The 27,976-nt window shown below is 44.3% G+C and overlaps 2 protein-coding genes across 3 annotated transcripts; both read left to right on the plus strand.

The window, feature by feature from the left end:
- Nucleotides 1–708: 708 nt before the first annotated feature.
- Nucleotides 709–27,976, plus strand: LOC138981041 (vitamin D3 receptor-like). 2 transcript variants are annotated; one of them, XM_070353843.1, is made up of 6 exons: nucleotides 709–772; nucleotides 1,802–2,030; nucleotides 15,678–15,798; nucleotides 16,544–17,208; nucleotides 18,068–18,262; nucleotides 27,045–27,976. In XM_070353843.1, the coding sequence occupies exons 2-6, from the start codon at nucleotides 1,818–1,820 to the stop codon at nucleotides 27,492–27,494; spliced, it is 1,644 nt and encodes a 547-aa protein (XP_070209944.1). In that variant the 5' UTR covers nucleotides 709–772; nucleotides 1,802–1,817; the 3' UTR covers nucleotides 27,495–27,976. The 2 variants fall into 2 exon arrangements, with proteins under 2 accessions (XP_070209944.1, XP_070209945.1); XM_070353844.1 differs by lacking the exon at nucleotides 709–772 and adding an exon at nucleotides 927–1,076.
- On the plus strand, nucleotides 4,317–8,864 carry LOC138981162 (uncharacterized). The gene is made up of 2 exons (XM_070353997.1): nucleotides 4,317–5,699; nucleotides 6,198–8,864. Exons 1-2 carry the CDS (start codon nucleotides 5,292–5,294, stop codon nucleotides 8,862–8,864), a joined length of 3,075 nt encoding a protein of 1,024 aa, XP_070210098.1. The 5' UTR covers nucleotides 4,317–5,291.

Here is a 27,976-nt window from a genome sequence, read left to right on the forward strand (position 1 = left end):
ACACACCAAACACACACAGGCTGACACACACAACGGTGACTCAGTGGGTCTACCAATAAACCGTGACTCAGTGTGTGACTGATATTACATCAAGTTCTCAATCTTGCACTATTTCGTAAACAAACTTCATTTTAGCATTAAATGTATATATATTTATATATACAAGTGCGTCATTTCTATCCTATTGATATGTCATAATTATGCAGTTTCACATTTTTAGTCAGTAAACAATGCCATGGTAATCAACTGCAACTCTCAGTCAGTATTCACTGAGTCAGTGGTCCGGCCCAATTTAACAATTAGACTGACTGACATGCCCTATTTTGTTGAAATAAAACTAATGACGCGTGATATGTGACGACACAAATATATAAAACATTTGGGAGGGGGGGGGGGGGATTGGAGGTCGAAGCACACTTGGGTTTTTTCTTCTTTGTTTTAGTTTCTTCACTGAGGTTTTGTTATTATTTTTACGGACGGCCGTGCGAAATCGTCCGCAGAGTTGTTGGTAAAACCTAAGTTCTTGCAAGGACTTTCGACGTCTTGTCTTTCACATTCTTTCTCGTCTAAGACTGTTGGAAAACGTGCTGTCCTAATAATGTCACACTACTGATTGTGACAGTATCTCAAACACTCTTCAAGTGCAGCAAACTTGTCATATTGCTTTTTCGCCCGCGTGTGGTAAATAGACAGCTAGTGAACGGGAGACAACTTTTTACCCAAAAAAGGAAATAGAGCGTCAAGAACTGGGGACATTTTTCCTATTTGTTTAGTAAGTGTTCAGTTTTACTCTCATTTGTCACAATGGTCAATGCGATGTCTATTATTGTTTTAAATCTGAAGAGAAATGTTCTTTTAACACCGAACAATGTTTCCTGGCGACTGAAATAATCAGGGCTTGGTTTTACACTAGTCGTAATCGTATGGGTACACCTGCACCAAACAAGAAGATTCCTTGCGATAAATGTTGCAACACTGCGCAGATGTTACAAGAATGATTTTTAGAGATACGTTTAACTTTCATTCACAAGTAACAAAACGAAAGAGAGCGACCGGTTTCATCATGTGTTGCCTGGGTAAGTGGAAAATATGTTTGCATCACCCTTGCTCAGTTGCTGACAGTGACAGTGATCCTGCATGGCAGTGAGTCAGATACACACATGATAGTACCCAATATTGACGGACTGTGTGATGATATCTTCTGCTATGGTCTGTTGAGACAGTAATATCAAAATCGAGACCGGAGGTCGAGATTTTGATATCACTGTCGAAACAGACCAATAGCAGAAGATATCATCACACAGTCCGTCAATGTTAGATATATTGCTATTTCTCTGGACACTTTGTATTCACTGTAAAGAAATTACCAAAGTATTTGTCTCAGTTTTGGCTGTTCCATATCCCTCCCTCTGATTATTATTTCTTTTTGTTCACTCTTTTCTTGTACTTTCCAGTATTTCCAAATGTCTTTTCTTTCAAAAAGTAATTAGTCACTTGCTCAACTAAATTCTGGCATAATTGCATTTTCATATATATTCTTTTGTTTTTAAATCTAGGTGTCTTTGTTTTTGAAGTGGGGAAGCAATAAAGAGGTCGTTGATATCAAAATTGATATCGACGGAAATGTCGTCGATATCACTTTTGTAATGAGCTTAGTTCTGCCCAATTGACCAATGGAAATCTACGTAACATATGAAATAGCAATATTGATAGCTAGTAGTGATACAGATTCGTTTACAAGAAGTTTTCGAACTTTCTGAGATAATTGACATGACAGCTAGGACGATATGTTGTTTTTCAGAGTCCTGCAGACAGCAATGAGTGCTTCAAGTTGTTCAACAGAAGCGCAGAGTCCCCCTGCAGTCCTGACTGATGATATTGATAAGAAAGATAAGCCAGTGCGGAAACGCCGCCGAGTGTACGGAGAGAAAGTCTGTCAGGTGTGTGGGGACAAGGCGCTGGCTCATCACTTTGGAACACTTGCCTGTGAAACCTGCAAGGCTTTCTTCCGCAGAAACGCAACTTATAAGGTTAGATTTTTGTTTGTTTGCTATTTAAATTTTAATATTGCTTTGTAGTTTGTTTGGTTTAAATTTTAATTGTTAATTTGTTTGCTTGCTCTCTCACACACACATACACACTCACATGTTGCACACACACACACACAGACACACACACACACACACACGTCACACACACACACACAAAATTGTGATATCACTGATGTTGTTTGTGTATGTGTCATTACCTTGTGAAAAATAGTACACATGGGTTCATCAGACCTGGAATCCCATACGATTTCGTCATATTGTGTACGCATGATTGTCTAGAATATGAGCAGTACGGTCAGTGTGAAAAAATACAACGAGAAAAATTCCAAGACTATACTTTTCTTCACAATCGCGCCCCGCAGCTGATCCAGTATTATGACTCATGATCACAGTTTTTGTCTGTAAACATTGAAAGAAGCATTTGTGTTACACGTATTGGTAAACTTAATAAACGTTGTGACGGATGATTGTGATAATGTGAAACATGGTTAAATCATGGTTGTTCAAATGCTGTGTAGGATACGCTCATTTTTCAGAAAATACACCAAGTGTCCTTGAGAATACTCCTAGTGCAAATCAGGGGTTCCCAGGTCTGGTTCATAATACTTGTGTGTGTACCTGACTACCAGCTAGTTTCTTTGTTACTTAATTAGACACATAGCTGTGTGATCAAAGAGATTGGCCCCTAACAGAAATTGTAATTGTAAACCATGTTGTTAGGAGCTTTCCATGTATTCACTAGCTGACGTCCTGACCCCATTTTAGTGGGCTTGTTAATCTCTCCTCCTCTACCTCTTTCTCTCCATTCTTTCAAAGTCTCCCCCCCCCTCCCCACCACCACCACCCGGCCCCTTTATCCTCTATCAGCCTATAGCTAGCTGTTCTGTTGCTGACCTGCCAACCTTCAGGGGAAAGTGGGTAATTTGAGCTTTTGGGCTGACACAAAAGGACACATTCTACAGTCTGGTGTTAAGCTGATAGAGAAAAAGCTACCAGAAATGTTCCCAGCTATTATAGGAAACTAAAGTCAAAATATTACACTGCCGGTGAAGATCTTTCCATAAATTTGCCCTCATTGTGCATGCCGATGTGGCATGCAGTCACCTACTTTTGTTGTAATTACGTTTGCTCAAGCCATTGCACGATGTAAAAAGAAGTAGACCGTGTTTTTATTGTAGCACCTTGTTGTGACCCGTTTTGTGGAGCGTTAATATTTTTACGTGAGATTCACGTGCTCCTTGTTCAGTTGTTGTGACCTGGTTTTGGTCGGAGCGTCACAAACTGCGTCGTTTAGTCTTAGAACACCGTGAGATTCACGTGCTATTTTCCGTGTTTTGATTTTGAGGTGAGCCCTGCGAATCTGCGTTGCAAGTTTTAGAATACGTGTGACTCACGTGTTTTTAGCTTTGTGATGTCAGCTAGTTCCTTGGTCTTCTTTCTGTTAAATATACCGTTTTAAGTTTTGAGCATGCACGGAGTGCGTGATCGGTTACTGATTGGTTGTAAAATAGTAGTTTCACCCGATTCTGTCTTAGGAATGTTGTTGGTTGGTCAATCCGGTGACCTTTGACTTTTGAATAACTATTCCATGTTAGGTTTTTGTTTCCATAAATACCGCTGCTTGACTCCTGTCTCGTCAGTCGATCTGAGGGTTTTAGGAAGCGTTTGGTTTTGATGTAAACGTATGAAGGTTATCAAGTGAACCAACGGAGTGTTTCTTATGTTTTAACGTCAACGTAATGTTCTTGGAGACAGTTGTTTCTCAAGTGTGAATCGTTTTGTGCCCTTCGTTTGTGAGGCAACACGTTTTGGTACTGCTGGTCAACCCACACAGCGCATAAGGTAATTTTGTTGTTACTTGTTTGTGTTGTGTTTTTTGGTCGCCATTTTGTAATGACTTTGTGAGTTGTTTATGTATAACGTGAGTTGAAAGTCTGACTTGTTGTAGTGTTTCTTTATTGTGTGTTCAACTGTTCTAGTGTTGTGAACGTACAGCAATGTTTTGTAGACGCTAGAAAGTCGCTAATGTTTATAATGATAACTTGTGTGTTCTGTGGTTAACGAAGTTCGAAGTGAAACGTTTTCTCTGACTTTTTCAGCCTTACGTTAAAAGAATTTAGGTAAAAGAAGCTTGCGGTCTGTGGTGATCGTTTGTAAACGGGCTTATTTCTTGTAACGTTATTGAGGGAAAGTGGATGAGTAAATATCTTGTTTGTGACTTTGATTAACGCAGGAACGTTGTCGTTAGACTTTTTGGTATGACAGTTTGCTTTGTATTCTTGGCCTGATGAGTCAACGTTTTGTATTTTTCTGAAAGTAGCCATTTTGGTTTTAAACGTATGTATGCTAAGTTTCTTGAGTATTCTTAGTGCTTATGGTATTGTTGAACGTACGGAACGTAATTCTTTATTGTTGAACGTACAGAACGTAACTCTTTATTGTTGTTGAAGGACTAACCAACGAGTGTTTGGTAATTGTAACTTTCGTGTCTGTTTGTCTTCGCCTGTCTTGTGATTGTTTATTTTTCTTGTATTTACTTCTCGTGTCTTGTTAATGCTTTTGATACTTTTGCCATGTCTAATAATTTGTTTTCTTTTCTCTTTTTCTTTCTGTCCATAAGTTTTTTACCGCAATACGTAGTATCGCATTACGTGGTACTGTAACTATATATCTATACATTACTGATCCCTAGTGTCAGATGTAAAATAATAAACCAGTACTTTTGCGCGTTATCGCTTGTAACCTGTGTTTGTCATTTCGTATGAACAATATGTAGTACCAGCCTCGCTCACGAAGGCGCGCACAGTAAAAAACTTAGCTTGCTGTTGCCCAGTGAAGTAAAAAACTTTAGTTGCTGTCGTCCAGTAAAAAACTTAGCTGCTGATGCCCAGTGAAAGAACTTTAGCTGAAGTAAACAACTTAGCTGCTGATGCCTAGTACAGAACTTTAGCTGAAGTCCAGCCAAGTGAATGTAAAGAACTTTTGTTATTGACGCTCAATGAACGTAAACGTAGCTGTTGATAACCAGCAAAAGACTTTATTGTTACTTGTCACTGTGTTAGTGAACCATAGTTTGACATAGATCAACTTGTCGGTTAGAGATCTTCCTACTCCGTATCCGGCGCATTTTTTGTGACTTTTGTGTATTATCCCAAACGACCCTCGGATCGACTCATTTTACTTTATAACCAGATAAACCTTATGTATGTTTTTAGTGCTTTTGAATAAGCGAACATTGTAATGGAGGAGATTCCAGCAGATAAACCATTGGAAGCTTCAGGTTATGACATTAACGGCGATGAAGATGAACATTCTCAAAGGCCTAGGCGTGACATTAAGCCTACTGAAAAAGGTAGAGATTACCAGATTGAGATCAAAACTAGAAACTTTGCAAGACAACGAACATTCTTGGAACGAGCAATCGGTGAGGTAGTAACAGAGCTTAACCAAGAAACTCCTAATCAAGAGTCGTTAACCAGTCAGAAACAAATTGTTTTGAGCATGTACAAGGATCTTGGTGACATAGAGAAAGGTCTTCGTAGTATTGGTAGCGGTGAAACCATTCAGGAAAGTTGGGATGATGTTCAGAGAACAGTTCAGAACATTATGTTTGACATTGATCGAGCTCTTGACAGACAAACGACTAGTGTGCAGGTGGCTAAGGAGCCTACTTCCAGGCATAGCAGTGTTACACCTAGCGTTGGGTCATCCACCCACAAGTCAGCCAGTGTTAAGTCTGCCATTCATAAAGTAGCTAGCATTACTTCAGCCATCCACAAGTCAGCTAGCCACAAGTCAGGTATCAGGAGATCAGGTAGCCAAGTAGCTTCTCGCGTCGAGTCTCTCCGCTCTAAAAGTGTTAGCTCTGAAGACACTAAATTGGCTCTTAAACTAGAGGCTGCTTCCCTGGCCATAAAAGTGGAAGGTGACGCAATAAAGGAAGCTCAGTTTAGTGAACTGGATCTCTTACAACAACAATATGCTGAGAGAACAGCAGCTAGGCAGACTGAGGAAGCTGAGAGAACTGCAGCTAGGCAGACTGAGGAAGCTGAGAGAACTGCAGCTAGGCAGACTGAGGAAGCTGAGAGAAATGCAGCTAGGCTGATCGAAGAAACTGCTAGGCAGGCCGAAGAAGCAGCTAGGCAGGCTAAGGAAGCTAAGAGAACAGCAGCTAGGCAGGCCGAAGAAGCAGCTAGGCAGGCTAAGGAAGCTGAAAGAACAGCAGCTAGGCAGGCCGAAGACACAGCTAGGCAGGCTAAGGAAGCTGAGAGAATAGCAGCTAGACAGGCCGAAGACGCAGCTGAAGCAGCTCTTGAAGAGATTAAACAGAAGAAGGCTTTGAGACAAATTCAGTCCACCGAATTAAAAACTAGCTTAAGAGAACAACAAGCTATGTTACAAGTATTGGAACAAGGTGAATCCGTTCAGCAGGATCTCCCTGATCTACCGTCAGTCGATTTGCTGAACACTAGGTTCCACCCTCGTCCTTTCGTTCCCTTGTATAGTCTTATGGCCCCTCCTCCTAACAATGAACATACAGCGATAGGAATAGGGACAGGTGGTGCCGTCATTGCTGACCAAGGAACACACCAGCCAGCCTTGGACGTCACGTCTGTTCCTGTCTGCCAAGCCGCCGTCATTGCTGACCAAAGGACACACCAGCCAGCCATGGACTTCACGTCTGTTCCTGTCTGCCAAGCCGCCAGCACCCGTGACATCTCTACTGTCAACGCTGCTGTCACCAACTTCGTCGCAGGAACCACAACGACTGAGCCACGACAGCACGCGTTACCTGTCGTGGACCTCGTCGTTGGAGTCAACGCCTCTACAAGCGCCGCTAGTACCAACAACGCCACCTATGAGGCGTACGGACCTCAACGTAGAGAGGATGTCAACGCCCCCCATCACGTCGGAACGAGCGCTCCTTTCATCCATCGGGAGCCCTTCACACCCAACTACACGACGGCTGCAACTACATCCTCCATGCGGCCTACAGCGCTGCTGACCACACTGCAGCACCCTCTCGGTGCATACACTGGTCAGCCGCCTCTGCACAACGTTGGACACTCAACGACAAGCGTCACAGGCTCTCGCCCGCCTGATCTCGACCACACAGGTTGGTCCTATCACCTACCAGAGACAAGGGAAGGTGATGAGACGCAAGAACGACACACCTACTTCCCGGAAGAACGTCACCAACGCATGGACCACAGACGTTTTCAAGTTACCCCACCCTGTTTCCCCTATGATACCCACCTACATCCCAAACCAGAGCCTTTCGTGCCCACATTCCTGGACCCACATCAGACCACCCCCAAAGTTATTTGGGGAAACGAAAACGCAAGGCCCCCTGCGTACATGAACTTTGACAAGGAATGTCATGCAGATCGTCCATTTGCCTCCTACCCCCCGTCTGCGTACTACCAACGTCCATTTGCTACTCCTGCAAAGCAGGACACTCCTATGGACTCTCTCGCCAAAACCCTATCAGACGCTCTGATGATCAACCGCTTGCCGATGCAGGAGCCGTGCATTTTTGTTGGTGACCCTCTCCAATATCCAATTTGGAGATCGTCGTTTGCGTTTCTCATCGAGAGACAGAACATAACCAGCAGTGAGAAGTTATTGTATCTGCAACGGTACATCGGAGGTCAAGCAAGGGAGGCTGTGACCGGCTTCTTTCTGCTGAGAGAAGGTGATGCCTACGAGAGAGCCATGGAAGTGCTGGAAAATCGGTTCGGCAACTCATACGTCGTTTCGCAAGCTTTCCGGACCAAGCTGGACGAATGGACCCCAGTCAAAAGCAAGGATCCCAAGGGACTCAGAAGTCTGGCCGATTTCTTGCAGCAATGTTCCGTTGCTGCCCAGGAAGTTGGTGGACTGAGCATCCTGGATGATGCCCAGTACTTACGGAAGATCGTCGGAAAGCTCCCAGACTGGATGAGTCACAGATGGTCTAGAACAGTTGCTCGAACTAAGGTTGAAAAGAAGAGGTATCCTCTGTTCAATGAACTCGTGTCGTTCGTTACTCTCGAAGCAGACATTTCTAACGACCCTGTTTTCGGCTTGACAAGTGCATCGGGGACACCAAGAAAGTTCACAACGAACCTGTCAACCCTGACAGAGGATGTCACCGCATGTCTGCACTGTCAACTTCCGGACCATGACGCTGGGACATGTAAGGAACTCATAGTGAAGCCTCTGGTTGAGATACGAGATTTTCTGTTCAAGAACCGTATCTGCTACGGATGTCTCAGAAGTAAGGATCACCAGAGCCGTCAATGTAAGCAGAAACAGACGTGCAAGAAGTGCAAGAAGGCTCACCCCACTTGTCTTCATGATGACAATTTCAAATATCAGAACAGTATGAGTGAAAACAAAGGGGCGAGTGAACACAAGAACAATTACCGTACCTCTGCTGCTGACGTTCAAGAGCCACTGTCATCGTCGACCCCTACGGTGTCTGCTCTTAAGGCCAGCGAGGAAAACAGCATCGGTTTCACGTCTATGATCGTTCCCGTTCTCGTTTCCAGTGACTCTAACCCCAACGTAGAAGTGCTGACGTACGCACTACTGGACACTATGTCCAACGCCACTTTTGTAGTGCAGTCAGTGGCTGAAGAAGTTAAAGCCAAATCGCAGCCGACTACACTCAGGGTCTCCACACTGACTGAGGACAATGCTGTGGTCTCCGGCAGGAAGTACTCTGGATTGCGTGTCCGCTCTCCTACCTCCAGTGAGTTTGTCAGGCTCCCTTCTGCCATCTCACGACCTTACCTGTCCGTTGACCCCACGCAAATCCCCTGCAGCTAGTCACATGGGTGGCGTTTGGGAGCGTCAGATCCGAACGATACGCAGCATCCTGAATGGTCTTCTCAGAAGATCAGGCCAGCGTCTCACTACCTCATCACTTCGTACGTTCCTATACGAGGTGATGGCCATCGTGAACAGTCGACCACTGTCTGTCGAGTCATTGGAATCGGCAGATGGACCACGCCCTTTGACCCCCAACCACGTCCTTACCATGAAGTCAGGTGCCATCCTTCCGCCCCCTGGTGTGTTTGAAGATCCAGACCTGTACGCCAGGAAACGTTGGCGCTGTGTCCAGCGGATGGCAGACGAATTCTGGCTGCTATGGAAGAGCCAGTACCTTTCACTTTTGCAGAAACGTCGTGTCTGGCAACGTCCCCAGGCAAACGTACAGGTGGGAGATGTTGTTGTCTTGCATGACCAGAACTTGTGCAGATCAGAGTGGTGCATGGCTCGTGTAGTCGAAGTGATGCCTGGATCTGATGGACTGGTCAGACGAGTGAAAGTGCATGTTGGAACAAAGGCTCTAGACAATCACGGCCGTCCCACTGGTGATAGTCGCATATTAGAGCGACCTATTCACAAAATGACTGTGTTAGTTGATCGTGAAAATCACGAAGACAAAGCTGTGTAGGCGAACTGAAAGAACATTGAACGTTGGAGTGTTTTTCCAATTTGACAGTTGTAGATTGTTGCGGTTTGTTTTTATACCAGATGATGTAACGGACATTTATGTTTTAAGTGGTGCGTTTTCTTTATGCCGTCGAGTAAATGACCAGTGGCATTTAGTTGAAACGAGATGTGTTGAAACACTGAAAATGATTGAACCGTAATATTGCTGTGTAAATGTTTTGCAACACAATGATTTTGAGTTGTAAATTTGAAATGTCTAAATCTGCGTTATTCTTCTTTTGATATAAGGAATGTGTTTGTACAAAGGTTTTTTGAAGTAAATTATATTAATATAATTTCCGGTGGGAGTGTGCATGCCGATGTGGCATGCAGTCACCTACTTTTGTTGTAATTACGTTTGCTCAAGCCATTGCACGATGTAAAAAGAAGTAGACCGTGTTTTTATTGTAGCACCTTGTTGTGACCCGTTTTGTGGAGCGTTAATATTTTTACGTGAGATTCACGTGCTCCTTGTTCAGTTGTTGTGACCTGGTTTTGGTCGGAGCGTCACAAACTGCGTCGTTTAGTCTTAGAACACCGTGAGATTCACGTGCTATTTTCCGTGTTTTGATTTTGAGGTGAGCCCTGCGAATCTGCGTTGCAAGTTTTAGAATACGTGTGACTCACGTGTTTTTAGCTTTGTGATGTCAGCTAGTTCCTTGGTCTTCTTTCTGTTAAATATACCGTTTTAAGTTTTGAGCATGCACGGAGTGCGTGATCGGTTACTGATTGGTTGTAAAATAGTAGTTTCACCCGATTCTGTCTTAGGAATGTTGTTGGTTGGTCAATCCGGTGACCTTTGACTTTTGAATAACTATTCCATGTTAGGTTTTTGTTTCCATAAATACCGCTGCTTGACTCCTGTCTCGTCAGTCGATCTGAGGGTTTTAGGAAGCGTTTGGTTTTGATGTAAACGTATGAAGGTTATCAAGTGAACCAACGGAGTGTTTCTTATGTTTTAACGTCAACGTAATGTTCTTGGAGACAGTTGTTTCTCAAGTGTGAATCGTTTTGTGCCCTTCGTTTGTGAGGCAACACGTTTTGGTACTGCTGGTCAACCCACACAGCGCATAAGGTAATTTTGTTGTTACTTGTTTGTGTTGTGTTTTTTGGTCGCCATTTTGTAATGACTTTGTGAGTTGTTTATGTATAACGTGAGTTGAAAGTCTGACTTGTTGTAGTGTTTCTTTATTGTGTGTTCAACTGTTCTAGTGTTGTGAACGTACAGCAATGTTTTGTAGACGCTAGAAAGTCGCTAATGTTTATAATGATAACTTGTGTGTTCTGTGGTTAACGAAGTTCGAAGTGAAACGTTTTCTCTGACTTTTTCAGCCTTACGTTAAAAGAATTTAGGTAAAAGAAGCTTGCGGTCTGTGGTGATCGTTTGTAAACGGGCTTATTTCTTGTAACGTTATTGAGGGAAAGTGGATGAGTAAATATCTTGTTTGTGACTTTGATTAACGCAGGAACGTTGTCGTTAGACTTTTTGGTATGACAGTTTGCTTTGTATTCTTGGCCTGATGAGTCAACGTTTTGTATTTTTCTGAAAGTAGCCATTTTGGTTTTAAACGTATGTATGCTAAGTTTCTTGAGTATTCTTAGTGCTTATGGTATTGTTGAACGTACGGAACGTAATTCTTTATTGTTGAACGTACAGAACGTAACTCTTTATTGTTGTTGAAGGACTAACCAACGAGTGTTTGGTAATTGTAACTTTCGTGTCTGTTTGTCTTCGCCTGTCTTGTGATTGTTTATTTTTCTTGTATTTACTTCTCGTGTCTTGTTAATGCTTTTGATACTTTTGCCATGTCTAATAATTTGTTTTCTTTTCTCTTTTTCTTTCTGTCCATAAGTTTTTTACCGCAATACGTAGTATCGCATTACGTGGTACTGTAACTATATATCTATACATTACTGATCCCTAGTGTCAGATGTAAAATAATAAACCAGTACTTTTGCGCGTTATCGCTTGTAACCTGTGTTTGTCATTTCGTATGAACAATATGTAGTGCCAGCCTCGCTCACGAAGGCGCGCACACTCATTGTTTACTCTGTGCTCCTGTAACATAGGGAAAGTGAAGTCAGTACAGTGGACCACCCCCCCCCCCCCCTCCTCCTTTTAGGACCAACACAAATCTGAGAAAAACAGGTCTTAAAAAGCAGTAATGAACAGAAAATGTTAAACAAGTCGCGTAAGGCGAAAATGCAACATTTAGTCAAGTAGCTGTCGAACTCACAGAATGAAACTGAACGCAATGCAACGCAGCAAGACCGTATACTCGTAGCATCGTCAGTCCACCGCTCACGGCAAAGACAGTGAAATTGACAAGAAGAGCGGGGTAGTAGTTGCGCTGAGGAGGATATAGCACGCTTTTCTGTACCTCTCTTTGTTTTAACTCTCTGAGCGTGTTTTTAATCCAAACATATCATATCTATATGTTTTTGGAATCAGGAACCGACCAGGAATAAGATGAAAGTGTTTTTAAATTGATTTCGAAAATTTAATTTTGATAATAATTTTCATATATTTAATTTTCAGAGCTTGTTTTTAATCCAAATATAACATATTTATATGTTTTTGGAATCAGCAAATGATGGAGAATAAGATGAACGTAAATTTGGATCGTTTTATAAAAAACATATTTTTTTTACAATTTTCTGATTTTTAATGACCAAAGTCATTAATTAATTTTTAAGCCACCAAGCTGAAATGCAATACCGAAGTCCGGGCTTCGTCGAAGATTACTTGACCAAAATTTCAACCAATTTGGTTAAAAAATGAGGGCGTGACAGTGCCGCCTCAACTTTCACGAAAAGCCGGATATGACGTCATCAAAGACATTTATCAAAAAAATGAAAAAAACGTTCGGGGATATCATTCCCAGGAACTCTCATGTCAAATTTCATAAAGATCGGTCCAGTAGTTTGGTCTGAATCGCTCTACACGCACGCACACACACACGCACGCACACACACACATACACCACGACCCTCGTTTCGATTCCCCCTCTATGTTAAAACATTTAGTCAAAACTTGACTAAATGTAAAAAAACAAGGCAAAAAACAAGGCTAAGGGACTAATATATTGGGGGGTCTTAAAAGGGGATTTCCACTGTACACGTGTGTAGATCTATACACATTCACATTGTTCTTTTCCCGCAGTGGGGCACTGCGGTTATGAAATTAAAGGCCCCTCCTGTTTTTGGAACCACAGGAGCTTTCTAGTTTGCTGTTAGGTAGATTTTTGGTTCCTCTTTCCTGTCATGCTCTCTTTTTCTTCATGAATTCTTTTCTTTTTTCTGCCTTCTTGCTCATTCACCTGTATTTTTTCCAAAAATCTCTTCTCTTGCCGCTTGTTTCGCGATTCATGTATAGTTTAATCTGTTAGTGTTCTGATGTAAGTCCAGCAGTAGATAGGTTAAGCCTATTTTAACATACTGGAAACTGGTAATTTTCCAGTAGGTATTAATTTAGTTTTACTAAAGCCTGCTGGGACACAAGTAATGGGTTAGTGCATTTGTAAACAGGAATCGCTTGACAAGTGGCCCCCTTCATCCCCCCCCCTTCCTCGTCCTGATATGGCTCTGCGTAGTCGGCTGGACGTTAAGCAACAAATAAACAAACAAACAAACATTGTTCTTTGTATGCTGGGGTGACGATCTATACACATTCACATTGTTCTTTGTATGCTGGGGTGACGATCTATACACATTCACATTGTTCTTTGTATGCTGGGGTGACGATCTATACACATTCACATTGTTCTTTGTATGTTGGGGTGACGATCTATATACACATTCACATTGTTCTTTGTATGCTGGGGTGACGATCTATACACATTAATTCACATTGTTCTTTGTATGCTGGGGTGACGATCTATACACATTCACATTGTTCTTTGTATGCTGGGGTGACGATCTATACACATTCACATTGTTCTTTGTATGCTGGGGTGACGATCTATACACATTCACATTGTTCTTTGTATGCTGGGGTGACGATCTATACACAGTCACATTGTTCTTTGTATGCTGGGGTGACGATCTATATATACACATTCACATTGTTCTTTGTATGCTGGGGTGACGATCTATACACATTCACATTGTTCTTTGTATGCTGGGGTGACGATCTATATACACATTCACATTGTTCTTTGTATGCTGGGGTGACGATCTATACACATTCACATTGTTCTTTGTATGCTGGGGTGACGATCTATAAACACATTCACATTGTTCTTTGTATGCTGGGGTGACGATCTATACACAGTCACATTGTTCTTTGTATGCTGGGGTGACGATCTATACACATTCACATTGTTCTTTATATGCTGGGGTGACGATCTATATATACACAGTCACATTGTTCTTTGTATGCTGGGGTGACGATCTATATACACAGTCACATTGTTCTTTGTATGCTGGGGTGACGATCTATATATACATTCTCATTGTTCTTTGTATGCTGGGGTGACGATCTATATACACAGTCACATTGTTCTTTGTATGCTGGGGTGACGATCTATATACATTCTCATTGTTCTTTGTATGCTGGGGTGACGATCTATATACACAGTCACATTGTTCTTTGTATGCTGGGGTGACGATCTATATACACAGTCACATTGTTCTTTGTATGCTGGGGTGACGATCTATACACAGTCACATTGTTCTTTGTATGCTGGGGTGACGATCTATATACACAGTCACATTGTTCTTTGTATGCTGGGGTGACGATCTATATACACAGTCACATTGTTCTTTGTATGCTGAGGTGACGATCTATATACACAGTCACATTGTTCTTTGTATGATGGGGTGACGCTGCCAGCAAGGATCTGAAGCCAAAGCAAGCACTGCATGGGGGAAATATTTCCATGCTGTCATTGTCCCTACCCTTTTGACCAGCATGTTGATGTAGGGGTCTGCATGTGGTAGCTGTCACTTCATTATTAGCATGCTGAAAAATACCATGTGCATACAATTTACAACCTAAATAATGCTTTCAACCTGGGATTTCTACATGGTGCTGTGTGAGGCTAATTGAAGTCTGAAAGTGTTGAACACTTTGTGTTGTGATGTATATACTTAACCTGCATTTGCCCCCCGCGGGTTAGGGGGAAGAATTTACCCGATGCTCCCCAGCATGTCGTAAGAGGCGACTAACGGATTCTGTTTCTCCTTTTGCCCTTGTTAAGTGTTTCTTGTATAGAATATAGTCAATGTTTGTAAAGATTTTAGTCAAGCAGTATGTAAGAAATGTTAAGTCCTTTGTACTGGAAACTTGCATTCTCCCAGTAAGGTCATATATTGTACTACGTTGCAAGCCCCTGGAGCAATTTTTTGATTAGTGCTTTTGTGAACAAGAAACAATTAACAAGTGGCTCTATCCCATCGCGATATAACCTTGAACGGTTGAAAACGACGTTAAACACCAAATAAAGAAAGAAAGAAAGAACCTGCATTCACTGTGCAGCCGTTCTTCAATCTGTCTCAGTTTTAAATAAGTCATTAGAGTTCTAGGCAGGAAGGAATCTGCAAGTTCAAGCAATTTTCATTTTTTTCTCAGGTGAGAATAATGAGTATAAAGTTGTAGGGGTGTGTGTGGGTGTGTGCATGTGTTTGTATACAACTGTGTGGTTCTTGCTTGTGTGTTTGCGATGTGCTCTTTAACTTTGTTTTCTCCTCCTCAGAGTAACCTTTTGGCAGATTTTTGTCTTTGGGTTATACACATCACACATAAGAATTGATGTGGTTGCATGGCTGATCAGAAAAAAGTGATAACATTCAATTTTTTTTTTATTTACTGAACTTGTGGAGAACGTCGACCCCTCTGTTTAAAATCTAGAAAAAGGTTGAGATACTGTTTTGGACTGCAGAACAGAAAATTATTACCGATTTTCATTTTGAGTGAATTATGTGTGTTTTTACTTTTAATAGAATTCAGTAATCTTATTTTTCTGTAAGTTGAGTCTCAGGCGTTGCATTGAATGGCTATAACTCTCTAACCTCTCATTCTCACCCGCTCTCTGATTGAGCAGTCCTATAGACCATACCAGACCATTTTAGGCAAACCAAAAGGTTACATTTATGTTATTAATACAAGACAATGCTTAATTTTCTGGTCTAATCTTTTTCCAGGAGGCAAGGAAATGTCTATTCAAGGGAGACTGTCCGATCAGTGTGAAAACAAGGAGATTCTGCCCAGCATGCCGCCTGGCCAAATGCTTCCAAGTTGGCATGCGAGCTGATTTGATTCTGGGTAATGTCAATGATAGATTTAAAACTAGGTTATTGAACAATTTGTGACGGACGCAGTAGTAGATAAAACGCCGGCCTCCCAAGAGGAGGGTCGTGGTTCAAATCCTGGTGGGTTTAAGGTAAAGATTATTTCCGATCTCCAAAGTTAACCAAGTGCGCACAGAAAAGATCCTGTAATCCATGTCAGAGTTTAGTGGGTTATAGAAAGAGGAAAATGCGGAGCATGCTTCCCCTGAAAGTGGCGTATGCATGGCTGCCTAAATGGCGGGGTTAAAACACTCATACACGAGGCATGACCTCTGTTTTTAGTCCTAAGACTTTAACGACAAGAGTGTATGTTGAGGTGAAAAAATCACCCCAAAAAAACCACAACCTGTGATCAGAATGGATTAATTGAAATTAAATGAAAAGTCTTTATTCAGAAATGTTTATAATGGTTTATAAACCAGTGCTATAATTGATAACATTCTAACTTTATCTAAGCAGTATGTTGGGTTGGTTTAAGCGTGTTTTTATTAATTTCTTGTATACATGTTATATACAGTAACAACATTAAGAACGTTAACAAGCAGACTGCTTATGTTGGGTTCCTAATTCCTTGAAAAGATAAACCCTAAGAAACATAATATCTGAGTTTGAATGTTTTGCAGCATAAAGGTTCTTAATTTTTTTCTTTTTTTTCTTAAAAGCTAATGTTTGATACTCTCAGCTAGAGGCTTAATTGTTGGTTTTTTCCTTCGAAACAGATGAAGACGAGAAGAAGGAAAGAATGCAAAAAGTCAGTGAGAAAAAGACGAAGAAGGGACAGTCCAAGCCAAGAAATACGGCGAGCAGAAGTCAGCATAGCATGTCACACTCCACCGTCTGTGCTGAGAGCACCACAGGCCACGCCTCAATCGAGTCAATGTCAAGCCCAGAGCAGATATCCAACATGGTGGAGCAAGCCTGGCGTTCTGCGACAGAGATGAACGCATCCGACGCAGCCACACTCAAGAGTCCAGCGTCCTTTTCCACAGACAGCAGGTGGGGTCAGGGCGACTTCTCCGCCCAAGGGGAAAGCTTCGCCGGAGTTGTGTATTCACAGAATCCAGTGATGGCACATGACTCCAAGACGGTGTTCACAGGAGGCGAAGACTTGTCGCCTCCGACCTCTGTGGAGTTTTTCAGCCCCATGACACCTGCCAGTTCTACCACACCGTCTTCCCTGTATTCTCCAGACATGAGGCAGAGTGCTGTGTCATCCCCTGCTCCGTTCAGTCTTTCAGCTTCGGCCTCTTCCCGGACACATCCCTACTCCTTCAGCCCCTTCCAGCACGTTCCCCGAGACGAACTGCCCTCAGATCCATACATGTACTGGCGCCTGTCTGAGGAGGAGCGGTGTCTTCTGACCCATTTGTCAGCAGCCTATCAGGTGAGGATAGGTGTAGTTATAGGAGTGAGTGCAGGTGTCTGTGGGTGTGTGTGTTGCATGCGTTTGTGTGTGTGGGTCATGTGCTTGTGTGTTTGCGATGGTTGGAGGGGGAGGAAGTCGGATAGAGTGGTTGTGCTGATTGTTTTTAAAAAAGTATTTTGATTTAATTTGTTGATTCTTTTTATTCATGTGTAAGTATTAGTACAGAGAGCTTTTTAAGACCTTAACAAATCTGAGAAAATCAGGTCCCAACCCTCTCAAATTTTTCGGGAATCTCCCGATGCTTGAAATCCGTCACGAAATCCTGAAATTTGTTTGATTTTCCCGAAAAGGAAATGTTCTAAAATAATATGTGAAAGCCGCCACTTTTGGGTGGTACGAAACAGGTGAAGAGACGCTCTGGTTAACCGAGACCAGCCACGCCGATGTGCGCATGTATGGAAAATAAGTTGTGTTTCTTTCCGGTTTTGGCCTTCTAAAAATGCCGCTGAAAACAACAACAAAAAGATCAAAAACCAAAGGCTAAAGTGTGTTTTTTACGACAGTATAAGACGACTGTTTGTGTTGTTCGTTAATTTTGAGCATTACATACCAGAAAAAAACCTTTTTGACACGTCCTTCATTTACAACAAAACTTCAGCTTCCCAGACCCTCACAGGAATGTCATCGTCATAAAGGTTGGCAGCCATGCTTATGAACAGAAAATCTTAAAAAGCAAAGTCCTTAAATGGAGGATGTCTTAAACTGGGTCACAGGTCTAATAAAAGGGGTGTTCCACTGTATGCGTGATTTGAGTGGATGACCGTAACCTCAGGACAGATTCCGAACCGTGGGCAAACAAAAATATTCTGTATTCTAGGACACTCTCCTGGTCGTGCTGAAGGGCAGCCCTCCCCGCAACAACATAGACAAGGACCTCATCACGACAGAGCTTTACCTGCAGGAATGCGAGCTGGAGGCACGGAACGTCATCAGCTTCTCCAAACGCATGGAGGACTTCCGCCAGCTGCGTCAGGATGAGCAGATTGCCCTGCTGAAAGCGTCAACCAGCCAGGTGAGTTGTTGTGATGCTTGTCAAGGATGAGATTAGATTTCATACTCCTGTGAGGTTACCCTCATGGAAATTGGGCTGCTCATGAAAATTGCCCTTTTTTTTCCTCCTGCATGCGTGTATTCATGTTTCCAAGCTCTGAGACTTACAAATAGTCCTGTGATGTTACCCTCATGGCAAATTGGGTTGCTTTCTCTCTGGGAAAAGAGAGCTGTCATACAGTATGACGCTACCCTTTTTTCTCTCTCCTTTTTCCTGCATGTGTGTATTCATGTTTCCAAGCCCTGAGACTTTCGCTGTGAACTTGGGTTCTTTATCGTGCGCATGAATGCACATGGGGGTGTTCAGACACCAAAGAGAGTCTGCACAAAGAAATAAATCCCTCACTGAACGTGGGGATCGAACTCACGCTGATAGCAACAACTGGTTTTGAAGCCAGTGCCGCTACCTCTTCGCCCTTACTATACATATCAGAGTCTGTACTTTCATTTCTTTCTTTATTGACTTCCTGTGCTGTTTTCTTTTTTTCATACATCTGATTTTTAGAGCCTGCATGAAAAGATTGTGCAGTTATATACATGTGGCAGCGATGCATTTATCTGTAAACCTGACAATTGTTGTTCTAACCTGTATGGATGATTAGGTTAAAAGAAAAATGGTTGCTTGATCCTTCTTCTTCTTCTTCTGCGTTCGTGGGCTGAAACTCCCACGTACACTCGTGTTTTTTGCACGAGTGGAATTTTACGTGCATGACCGTTTTTTACCCCGCCATTTAGGCAGCCATACGCCGTTTTCGGAGGAAGCATGCTGGGTATTTTCGTTTTTCTATAACCCACCAAACTCTGACATGGATTACAGGATCTTTTTCGTGCGCACTTGGTCTTGTGCTTGCGTGTACACACGGGGGTGTTCGGACACCGAGGAGAGTCTGCACACAAAGTTGACTCTGAGAAATAAATCTCTCGCCGAACGTGGGGACGAACTCACGCTGACAGCGGCCAACTGGATAAAAATCCAGCGCGCTACCGACTGAGCTACATCCCCGCCCTTGCTTCCAATAACAAGGGCCAAGGCCAAATAAATTAGGGTAGGCACTTAAACACGCACTCACGCATGTAGATAGATAGATAGATAGATAATTTATTGCCAAGTGTACAATACATGAATGAACATAAAAAATACACGAGGAAAGCAGCTTGCTGTGTGATAAAAACAAAAATAAATAGCATTCATACATCACTGGCGCATAGCATCACACATACATGGGTAAGACAATTTGGTATCACAGTAACTAATACATACACTATACAGACATGGTGAGAACTATGAAACTCTAAGAGCTATCGGAACCACAATAAAAGTACGCAGAATAAGATAGGATCCCTCTCCCCCCCCCCACTATCAACTACTGTAAGAACTGAACATGTTCCATACTGATAAAATGTACCTCTAAAACAGCACATAAAAAATGACACACGTACGCATGCACGCACGCACGCACTCACACTCACACACACACACACACACACATTGTCACGTTTCAATATATCACTTAAGGTGATTATGAACCGGTTAATTACTACTAATTAACTAACCACACCACGATCCACTCTCGCAGTCATACAATTAAATAGAGTCAACAAAAGTATAAGTTTCAGACGCCTGTTTATGTATAAACTCGCCACCTCCCTCGAGCCTTCACTCAAAATATGTTCCTTTTACGTTCTCAACACGTAAAAAACCCGTGGTCACTGACAAAATGCCAGTAGTATATAGAAAATTATAGTAACACGCTGATCCCGTGTAAATATAGTCAAATGAGAATGTTCTGTTCAAAAAGCTCTAGTTCATGCAGGTGTCACACACCCCACGTTGTCACTACTCCAATGTAATCACAGATAAGAAAAGACAACGGTGGTCAACGGGGTGCGTAAGACATGGTGCACTTAGCTTTCTTTCTGCCACTGGTTAGCCGGTATGCTGGTTAGCCGGTTTGCTGGTTAGCCGGTTCGCTGGTTAGCCGGTTCGCTGGTTAGCCGGTTCGCTGGTTAGCCGGTTCGCTGGTTAGCCGGTTAGCGTAACTTCCTCAGGTCCCAGCTCCAACGTCTGCAGCTAGCAGTGTCCCGTCAAAGGCAGCCGTGCAGCGGTTACAGGAAACCGAAACGAAACGAACGAAGGCTGCAAACAGAAAGCATCGGTGCACTAAACATGTCAGCTACCCCTCACCCACCACCTTAAAACATGTCATCTTTAAATATCTCATCGAGCACGTGGGCCTGCACAAAACGGACTTTTTACAACAACAAAACAGCCATTTTCCGTCCTTCTCTCCCTATCTGCAAAAACCATATACAGATTAGCGTCACAGAGAGTAAATTATGCGCTAACCTGGAAAGAACAACAGAGAGTATTTCATTCCACAACACAGACTCATCAACAGCGTTAAATAATGATTTATTACCTCAAAAGCCTATGATTGTACTCTCATGGAAGCAAAATCCGCTTCCTCCCTGGAAACGCCTCTGTTCGTCAACAGTGACAACAACATCCAGAACCCCTTGTCGAATCCTTATGCGAAAGCCATCGCCGACGAAGGAAAGTTGACGACTTGTCCTCAGCAAAATACGTGGCAGTGAGAAAGAAATAACTCGTGGAAGTTCCCCTAGAGTGCCGAATATAATATTCGGTGAAAAACCATCATACTCTAAAAACTGTATTAGATCCTTCCCCTTCTGTCGCTGGGTGTCAAGTCCCCGTCCTTGTGTCTCTGTCAGACAACCTAGCCAATAACACGTGACTGACCTTGTCACAAAACCAGTCCAGCTATACACAATTCTGCCTCCCAAGCAGAAAAAAGACACGAGAAACTCAATCCCTGAAAATCCCGTGCGCGCTGTCAGCGAAAAACCGTCAGCCCTAGCTATGACAGCAGAAACCCCCACTGTGAAACTCGTGCGCTACAAAACATCCGTGTTCATTGAGCACTGTCAGCAACCTCTGCTGTAGCCCAATATCACGCACAGGCGCTTTCTATCATGATCGACCCAGAACAGGCACTCCACTGAGTGACACTTTCTTGGTCTCTGTCACCCGATCGTGACACACCTCCCCTCTTCAAGACGAAACCTCGGTTTCGCTCACAGTCATGTTCTCCTCTCCAGCCCGAGAGAGAAAGTCAGCTCCAACATTGTTGGCGCCCGGAATGACGCGTACCGTGAATTGGTACGGTTGGAGAATCAACGCCCAGCGCATAAGTCTGGCGTTTGCCAACCTTGCAACCTGAAGATATTGCAGAGGTTGATGGTCTGTTTCCAGACAGAAAGGTCGTCCTCAAGAACGAGCAACCCCTCGTTTCACCCCTGATAACTGCAACCTTCTCTGTCTTCTTGTCTTTGTTCTTCTGGTCTTTGTTCTTCTCCCCGTAGGCAATCCTCTCTATGTAGGCGCGCAGCAGGTTGGCGTGGTACAGGCGTGCTAACCCGTGCATCATGATCCTGTAGTCGTTCTGGCCCACCCTCGCTGTCACCTCAAAAGGTCCTTGCCACTGCAGTTGTAGCTTGTTGTGTTTGACAGGTAGAAGTAGCAACACCCGTTCTCCAATCTTGAAGCTGCGCGGCCGTGCCTTGCGGTCGAATCCTCGCCCGTAACGCTGTGCTGCTCTTCCCAGGTTCTCTTGAGCCAGTTTGCAGGTCTCTTCAATCCTGTTCCTGAGTTCTACGATGTAGGTCGCTGTCGTCTGCACCTCCTCGTCAGCTTCTTCGTCCGTCCAAGCCTGACGCAGGATAGCCATGGGACCGCGTACCTGTCTGCCGTACAACAACTCAAATGGGGAAAAACCCAAGCTCTCCTGAGGAACCTCGCGGTATGCAAAAAGCAGTGCTGGGATGTACCTGTCCCACGTGCGTGGTTTCTCCTGAGCTAGTTTCCTCAGCATGGTCTTCAAGGTGCCATTGAACCTCTCCACCAGTCCGTTGCACTGAGCATGGTAAGGAGTGGTGAAGTGCTGCTCCAGTGATAGCAGTCGTGCTGCCTCCGCCATCACTCCTCCCGTGAACTGCGTGCCTCTGTCGGTGAGTACCTCTGATGGAATTCCCAGCCGGGACCACATAGTAACCAGAGCCTCAGCTACTCGCGTGGCTTCAATCGATTTCAGAGGGATCGCCTCTGGGTATCGAGTAGCGTAGTCCACCATGGTCAAAATGTATCTGTTTCCGTCCTCAGACGCAGGCAAGATGGGCCCGATGATGTCCACTGCCACCCGACGAAAGGGTTCGTCGATGAGCGGCATCTTCTCTAAGGGGACCTTCCTCACCCTTCCTTTGGCAACCACCTTCTGGCACTTATCGCAGGACGCACAGAAACGTCGGACATCCGTGCAGATGCCTGGCCAGTAAAAGTGGCGCCAGACACGATCCGTGGTCTTCTTGGTGCCAAGATGACCTCCCAGAATCGAGTCGTGTGCCGTTGCCATGACACCCTCGCGAAACTCGCGAGGCACGACAACCTGTTTGAATGCACCTTCCTTGTTGCTGAACTCACGGTAGAGCAACTTCTTGTCCCTGAGGAACTTTGACCTCCCATGCTTCCCGCTCAGCTTCACCTTCCCCGACTTCGCGTGCTCCCGAGGAGTCGCTAATGTCGGATCAGATGCCTGAGCCTTCGCGAGAAGCGCAGGGCAGCTCGTGCAGCAGGTAGGGGTTTGAGAGGTTTGTCCTCTCGCTCCGCCTGTGCCCGCGTGAGCACTGAAATGACGTCGGGAGCCCGATAAACGGGAACCTCCCTGGTGACGCCGTCCACAAACTGAACCCGGTTTCCAATGAGCAGGTCGCATGGAGGATCGTCCATGACGACGGCCACAATGGTCCCCGTGAACAACGGTGTTACGACCTTGATCACTGCCGTGTTCAAGTCGTAAGCGTGAGATGCCTCGGCCATTCTCACCCTGATGCTGTCTCCTGTGTAGGCCATAGCTGGAACTAGACTCGCCCGAACCACTATCATGTCTGCCCCTGTGTCCCGCAGACCTTCGCCCTTCACTCCGTTAACGTAGACGTTGCAGTGGGGCTGGAAATGTTTCCTGGAGCACGGAACGCAGAGTTGTGGAATTGTGCATGAGCTCGTGACGTCCCTTAACTCCTCGCTGCCAACAAAGTGTACGCCCTTCTGGTCAGCCTGTCTCTTGTGGCAGTCCTTCTTCACGTGGCCCCGCTTGTTGCAGTAGAAACACTGGATGTCAGTTCTGGAACTTGATTCTTTATGTCCCTGATCGTCCTTCCCGTCCTTGGGTCCTGAAGAACCTGAATTTCCTGGTTTTCCCGGCCGTGAGCCTGAGGATTTGCCGGAGATCGCCTGGGCGTCCTCGTGTACTCTGATCCAGTCGGCTGCCTCCTGAGTAGTCTTAGGCTGGTGCTCCTGCACGAAGGTCACCACCTCAGGTCGCAGGCTGGACATCAGTTGTTCCATGACAATGAGGTCGGCAAGGTCGTTGACGGTCCAGTCCTTTTCGGCCATCTCCACCCAGCGCCGCAGGTAGAGATTAAGGCGTGCCACAAACTGATGGCTCAGCTCGCCGCTCAGTCTCTTGCTGTTACGCAGACGTCGTCTGTAGGCTTCAGCAGTCAGGTTGAAGCGCTGGAGTAACGCCTTCTTAAGTGCCTGATAGTCTCTCGCCTCGTCGTCATCCAAAGCGTTGTAGAGCTGCAATGCGCGTCCTTTCAAGCAGGTGCTAAGGCGGCTAGCCCACGTGGCCTCTTCCCACTTCTGGTCAGATGCAATGCGCTCAAACCGGCGTAAAAAGTCGTCGAGCTCGTCCTTGTCATCGTCGAACGTCGGCAGTCTCGTACGGTCGGCAACAAACGTCGGCGCGCTAGCCTGAGTAAGCGTACCCTTCTCGGCCTGTAGCCTAGCTAGCTCTAGCTGGTGATCGCGATCCGCCTGTTCCTTCCGGTCTAGTCTGTCACGTTCGTCTTTCTTTTCCTGTCTGTCAAGTTCGGCCTGTCGTTCTTGTCTCTCAAGCTCGTCTTTCTTATCCTGTCGGTCACGTTCGGCCTGTCGTTCGGCCTGTCGTTCCCTTTCTTGTCTGTCTCGTTCATCTTTCTCTTTCCGTTCTTGTCTGTCACGTTCGTCTTGTCGTTCCTGTCTCTCACGTTCGGCCTGTCGTTCTTGTCTGTCAAGCTCTTCTTTTCTCGTCTGTCGCTCTATGTCTTCCTTACGTTCTAACTCCTTGCGCTTAAGCAAACTACGCGCTCTAACGCGTGCGTCTCGCTCTGTCTGTTCCTCGCTACCAGGAGTCTCAAAAGTTAATCTCTTCGTAGGAGATCCCCCTGTAGCCATGGTTAGTTTAGCAAAGCTTTATCACAAAAGTAAGTCTAACGCAGCTATAGCTAGAACACGCGGTGATGAAAGCGGTGGATACAAAAATCCAGCAACCGGAAAATGCAGAAGAAAAATCCAAACGGTGTAGAACAAATCGCGTAGCCTACTTTATCGGCTGCTTTTTGCGGTGAAACAAAGTGTTTCCCACAGCCGTGGCCTACTTTATCGGCTGCTTTTTGCGGTGAAACAGAGTGTCTCCCACAGCCTTGGTTAGGACAGAAGTCCTCGGACCCTTCCCCCCCAAAATTCCAACAAAGTCAAAATATGGAGAAAAATCCAAGTAAAACAAGACGGTAGAAATGTAACCTGTTACAAAATGCGAAACAACAATGTAGAGAAAACTGAGTAAAACGAATAACAAATCCGCTAACCCCGCTCAGCTCTCTGCAACGGAAAACTCTGAACGTACAACAACAAAGATTCACAAACAAAGGAAAGGGAAGTAATCACAGTTAGCGCATACAATAACTCACAAATTACAATTTACATTTCCTGCAAGATGTGAATCGCTTAAGGTGTGGTATATGATCAAAACTACACAAAAAAGGGTAGCACCAAGCAGAAAATAAGTCGAGCACTGACGAGATTATCTGCTCTTAGTTATCCTTAATTGGTGGGTCTTTATCAGTTGGAAATTAACTGAGTAAATCCCGGCTTGGCCCCCATGTGTCACGTTTCAATATATCACTTAAGGTGATTATGAACCGGTTAATTACTACTAATTAACTAACCACACCACGATCCACTCTCGCAGTCATACAATTAAATAGAGTCAACAAAAGTATAAGTTTCAGACGCCTGTTTATGTATAAACTCGCCACCTCCCTCGAGCCTTCACTCAAAATATGTTCCTTTTACGTTCTCAACACGTAAAAAACCCGTGGTCACTGACAAAATGCCAGTAGTATATAGAAAATTATAGTAACACGCTGATCCCGTGTAAATATAGTCAAATGAGAATGTTCTGTTCAAAAAGCTCTAGTTCATGCAGGTGTCACACACCCCACGTTGTCACTACTCCAATGTAATCACAGATAAGAAAAGACAACGGTGGTCAACGGGGTGCGTAAGACATGGTGCACTTAGCTTTCTTTCTGCCACTGGTTAGCCGGTATGCTGGTTAGCCGGTTCGCTGGTTAGCCGGTTCGCTGGTTAGCCGGTTTGCTGGTTAGCCGGTTCGCTGGTTAGCCGGTTCGCTGGTTAGCCGGTTAGCGTAGCTTCCTCAGGTCCCAGCTCCAACGTCTGCAGCTAGCAGTGTCCCGTCAAAGGCAGCCGTGCAGCGGTTACAGGAAACCGAAACGAAACGAACGAAGGCTGCAAACAGAAAGCATCGGTGCACTAAACATGTCAGCTACCCCTCACCCACCACCTTAAAACATGTCATCTTTAAATATCTCATCGAGCACGTGGGCCTGCACAAAACGGACTTTTTACAACAACAAAACAGCCATTTTCCGTCCTTCTCTCCCTATCTGCAAAAACCATATACAGATTAGTATTTTAGCGTCACAGAGAGTAAATTATGCGCTAACCTGGAAAGAACAACAGAGAGTATTTCATTCCACAACACAGACTCATCAACAGCGTTAAATAATGATTTATTACCTCAAAAGCCTATGATTGTACTCTCATGGAAGCAAAATCCGCTTCCTCCCTGGAACAGCCTCTGTTCGTCAACAGTGACAACAACATCCTGAACCCCTTGTCGAATCCTTATGCGAAAGCCATCGCCGACGAAGGAATGTTGACGACTTGTCCTCAGCAAAATACGTGGCAGTGAGAAAGAAATAACTCGTGGAAGTTCCCCTAGAGTGCCGAATATAATATTCGGTGAAAAACCATCATACTCTAAAAACTGTATTAGATCCTTCCCCTTCTGCCGCTGGGTGTCAAGTGCCCCGCCCTTGTGTCTCTCTCAGACAACCTAGCCAATAACACGTGACTGACCTTGTCACAAAACCAGTCCAGCTATACACAATTCTGCCTCCCCAAGCAGAAAAAAGACACGAGAAACTCAATCCATGGAAATCCTGTGCGCGCTGTCAGCGAAAAACCGTCAGCCCTAGCTATGACAGCAGAAACCCCCACTGTGAAACTCGTGCGCTACAAAACATCCGTGTTCATTGAGCACTGTCAGCAACCTCTGCTGTAGCCCAATATCACGCACAGGCGCTTTCTATCATGATCGACCCAGAACAGGCACTCCACCGAGTGAGACTTTCTTGGTCTCTGTCACCCGATCGTGACACACATACACACACATATACACACATATACACACAAACACACACAAATACACAAATACTCACACTCACACACACACACACCTCTCCAAAAAGTCACTGATGCAGGTCCCTGTTGCATACATGTATTTCTTTGCCTGAAAATAATGTCATACTTTCTGGTGCAGGTGCTGGGAATTCGAAGCTCTGCCTTGTACATTGCTGAGAAGGACGCCTATCTAACCAGGCAGGGCTACTTCACCTTAGAGCATGCAAAGATGCTTCTGCCAAACAATCCTCTACATGATCCGTGTGTTGAGTTCTGCAGGTCGGTCAAATCCATCGTGAAAAATGACGTCACTCTCTACGCTCTCCTCCACTGCGTGGTGCTCTTTGACCCTTGTGACGACCGCGTCATTGACCGGCAGCTGATCAACTCCATTCGAGACAAGTACATTATCCTCCTGAGACACTACCTGGAGTCTCTGTACTCGTACCGATACAGCGAGCGATACTTGATGGCGCTTCAGGAAAACCTCATTATGTACCGGAACTTGTGTCAGGAAGGGAAACCACTCATCAAGAAGTTCTTTCCCAGTATCCCCAATAAGCTTCTGGTGGAAGTTCTCGACTTGTAGTGAACAAAAAAAGCAGTGCTAGTCGTTTGGCAAACTGGTATTGAGGTATTCCTTTACAAGTGGGGATCCTGCATCTTGCAAGAATTGGTCACACTGTTACGTTACACCAACTGGTCAAGGCAAGACTAGAACACAATGATCACGTTTTGCTTGTTGGTAAAACTACTAAAAGGGCACAAACAAAATGTTAATTAACTGGTTTACATGTATGACTGGCTGCATTTTCATTTCCGATATTTTGCCTTTTTTCTGGTAGAATAGACATTTTGGCTTAACGCGAACCCATGAAGAGGGAATCTTTACAGACCTTGGGAATGTTGAATGGTTGTTATGCCTTACTGGAAGGAATGTTGAATGGTTGTTATGCCTTACTGGAAGGAATGTTGAATGGTTGTTATGCCTTACTGGAAGGAATGTTGAATGGTTGTTATGCCTTACTGGAAGGAATGTTGAATGGTTGTTATGCCTTACTGGAAGGAATG

The sequence above is a fragment of the Littorina saxatilis genome, linkage group LG12 (genome assembly GCF_037325665.1).
Source record: "Littorina saxatilis isolate snail1 linkage group LG12, US_GU_Lsax_2.0, whole genome shotgun sequence".
Lineage (NCBI taxonomy): Eukaryota > Metazoa > Mollusca > Gastropoda > Littorinimorpha > Littorinidae > Littorina > Littorina saxatilis.

Bases quoted from the DNA above. Each gene is read 5' to 3' on its own strand.
- LOC138981041 (XM_070353843.1), top strand. From the start codon at position 1,818: ATGAGTGCTTCAAGTTGTTCAACAGAAGCGCAGAGTCCCCCTGCAGTC. The intron at 2,031-15,677 runs GTTAGATTTTTG...ATCTTTTTCCAG, and splicing joins GCAGAAACGCAACTTATAAG to GAGGCAAGGAAATGTCTATT. The intron at 17,209-18,067 runs GTGAGGATAGGT...TCTGTATTCTAG, and splicing joins ATTTGTCAGCAGCCTATCAG to GACACTCTCCTGGTCGTGCT.
- LOC138981162 (XM_070353997.1), top strand. From the start codon at position 5,292: ATGGAGGAGATTCCAGCAGATAAACCATTGGAAGCTTCAGGTTATGAC. The intron at 5,700-6,197 runs GTGCAGGTGGCT...GCAGCTAGGCAG, and splicing joins TTGACAGACAAACGACTAGT to GCTAAGGAAGCTAAGAGAAC.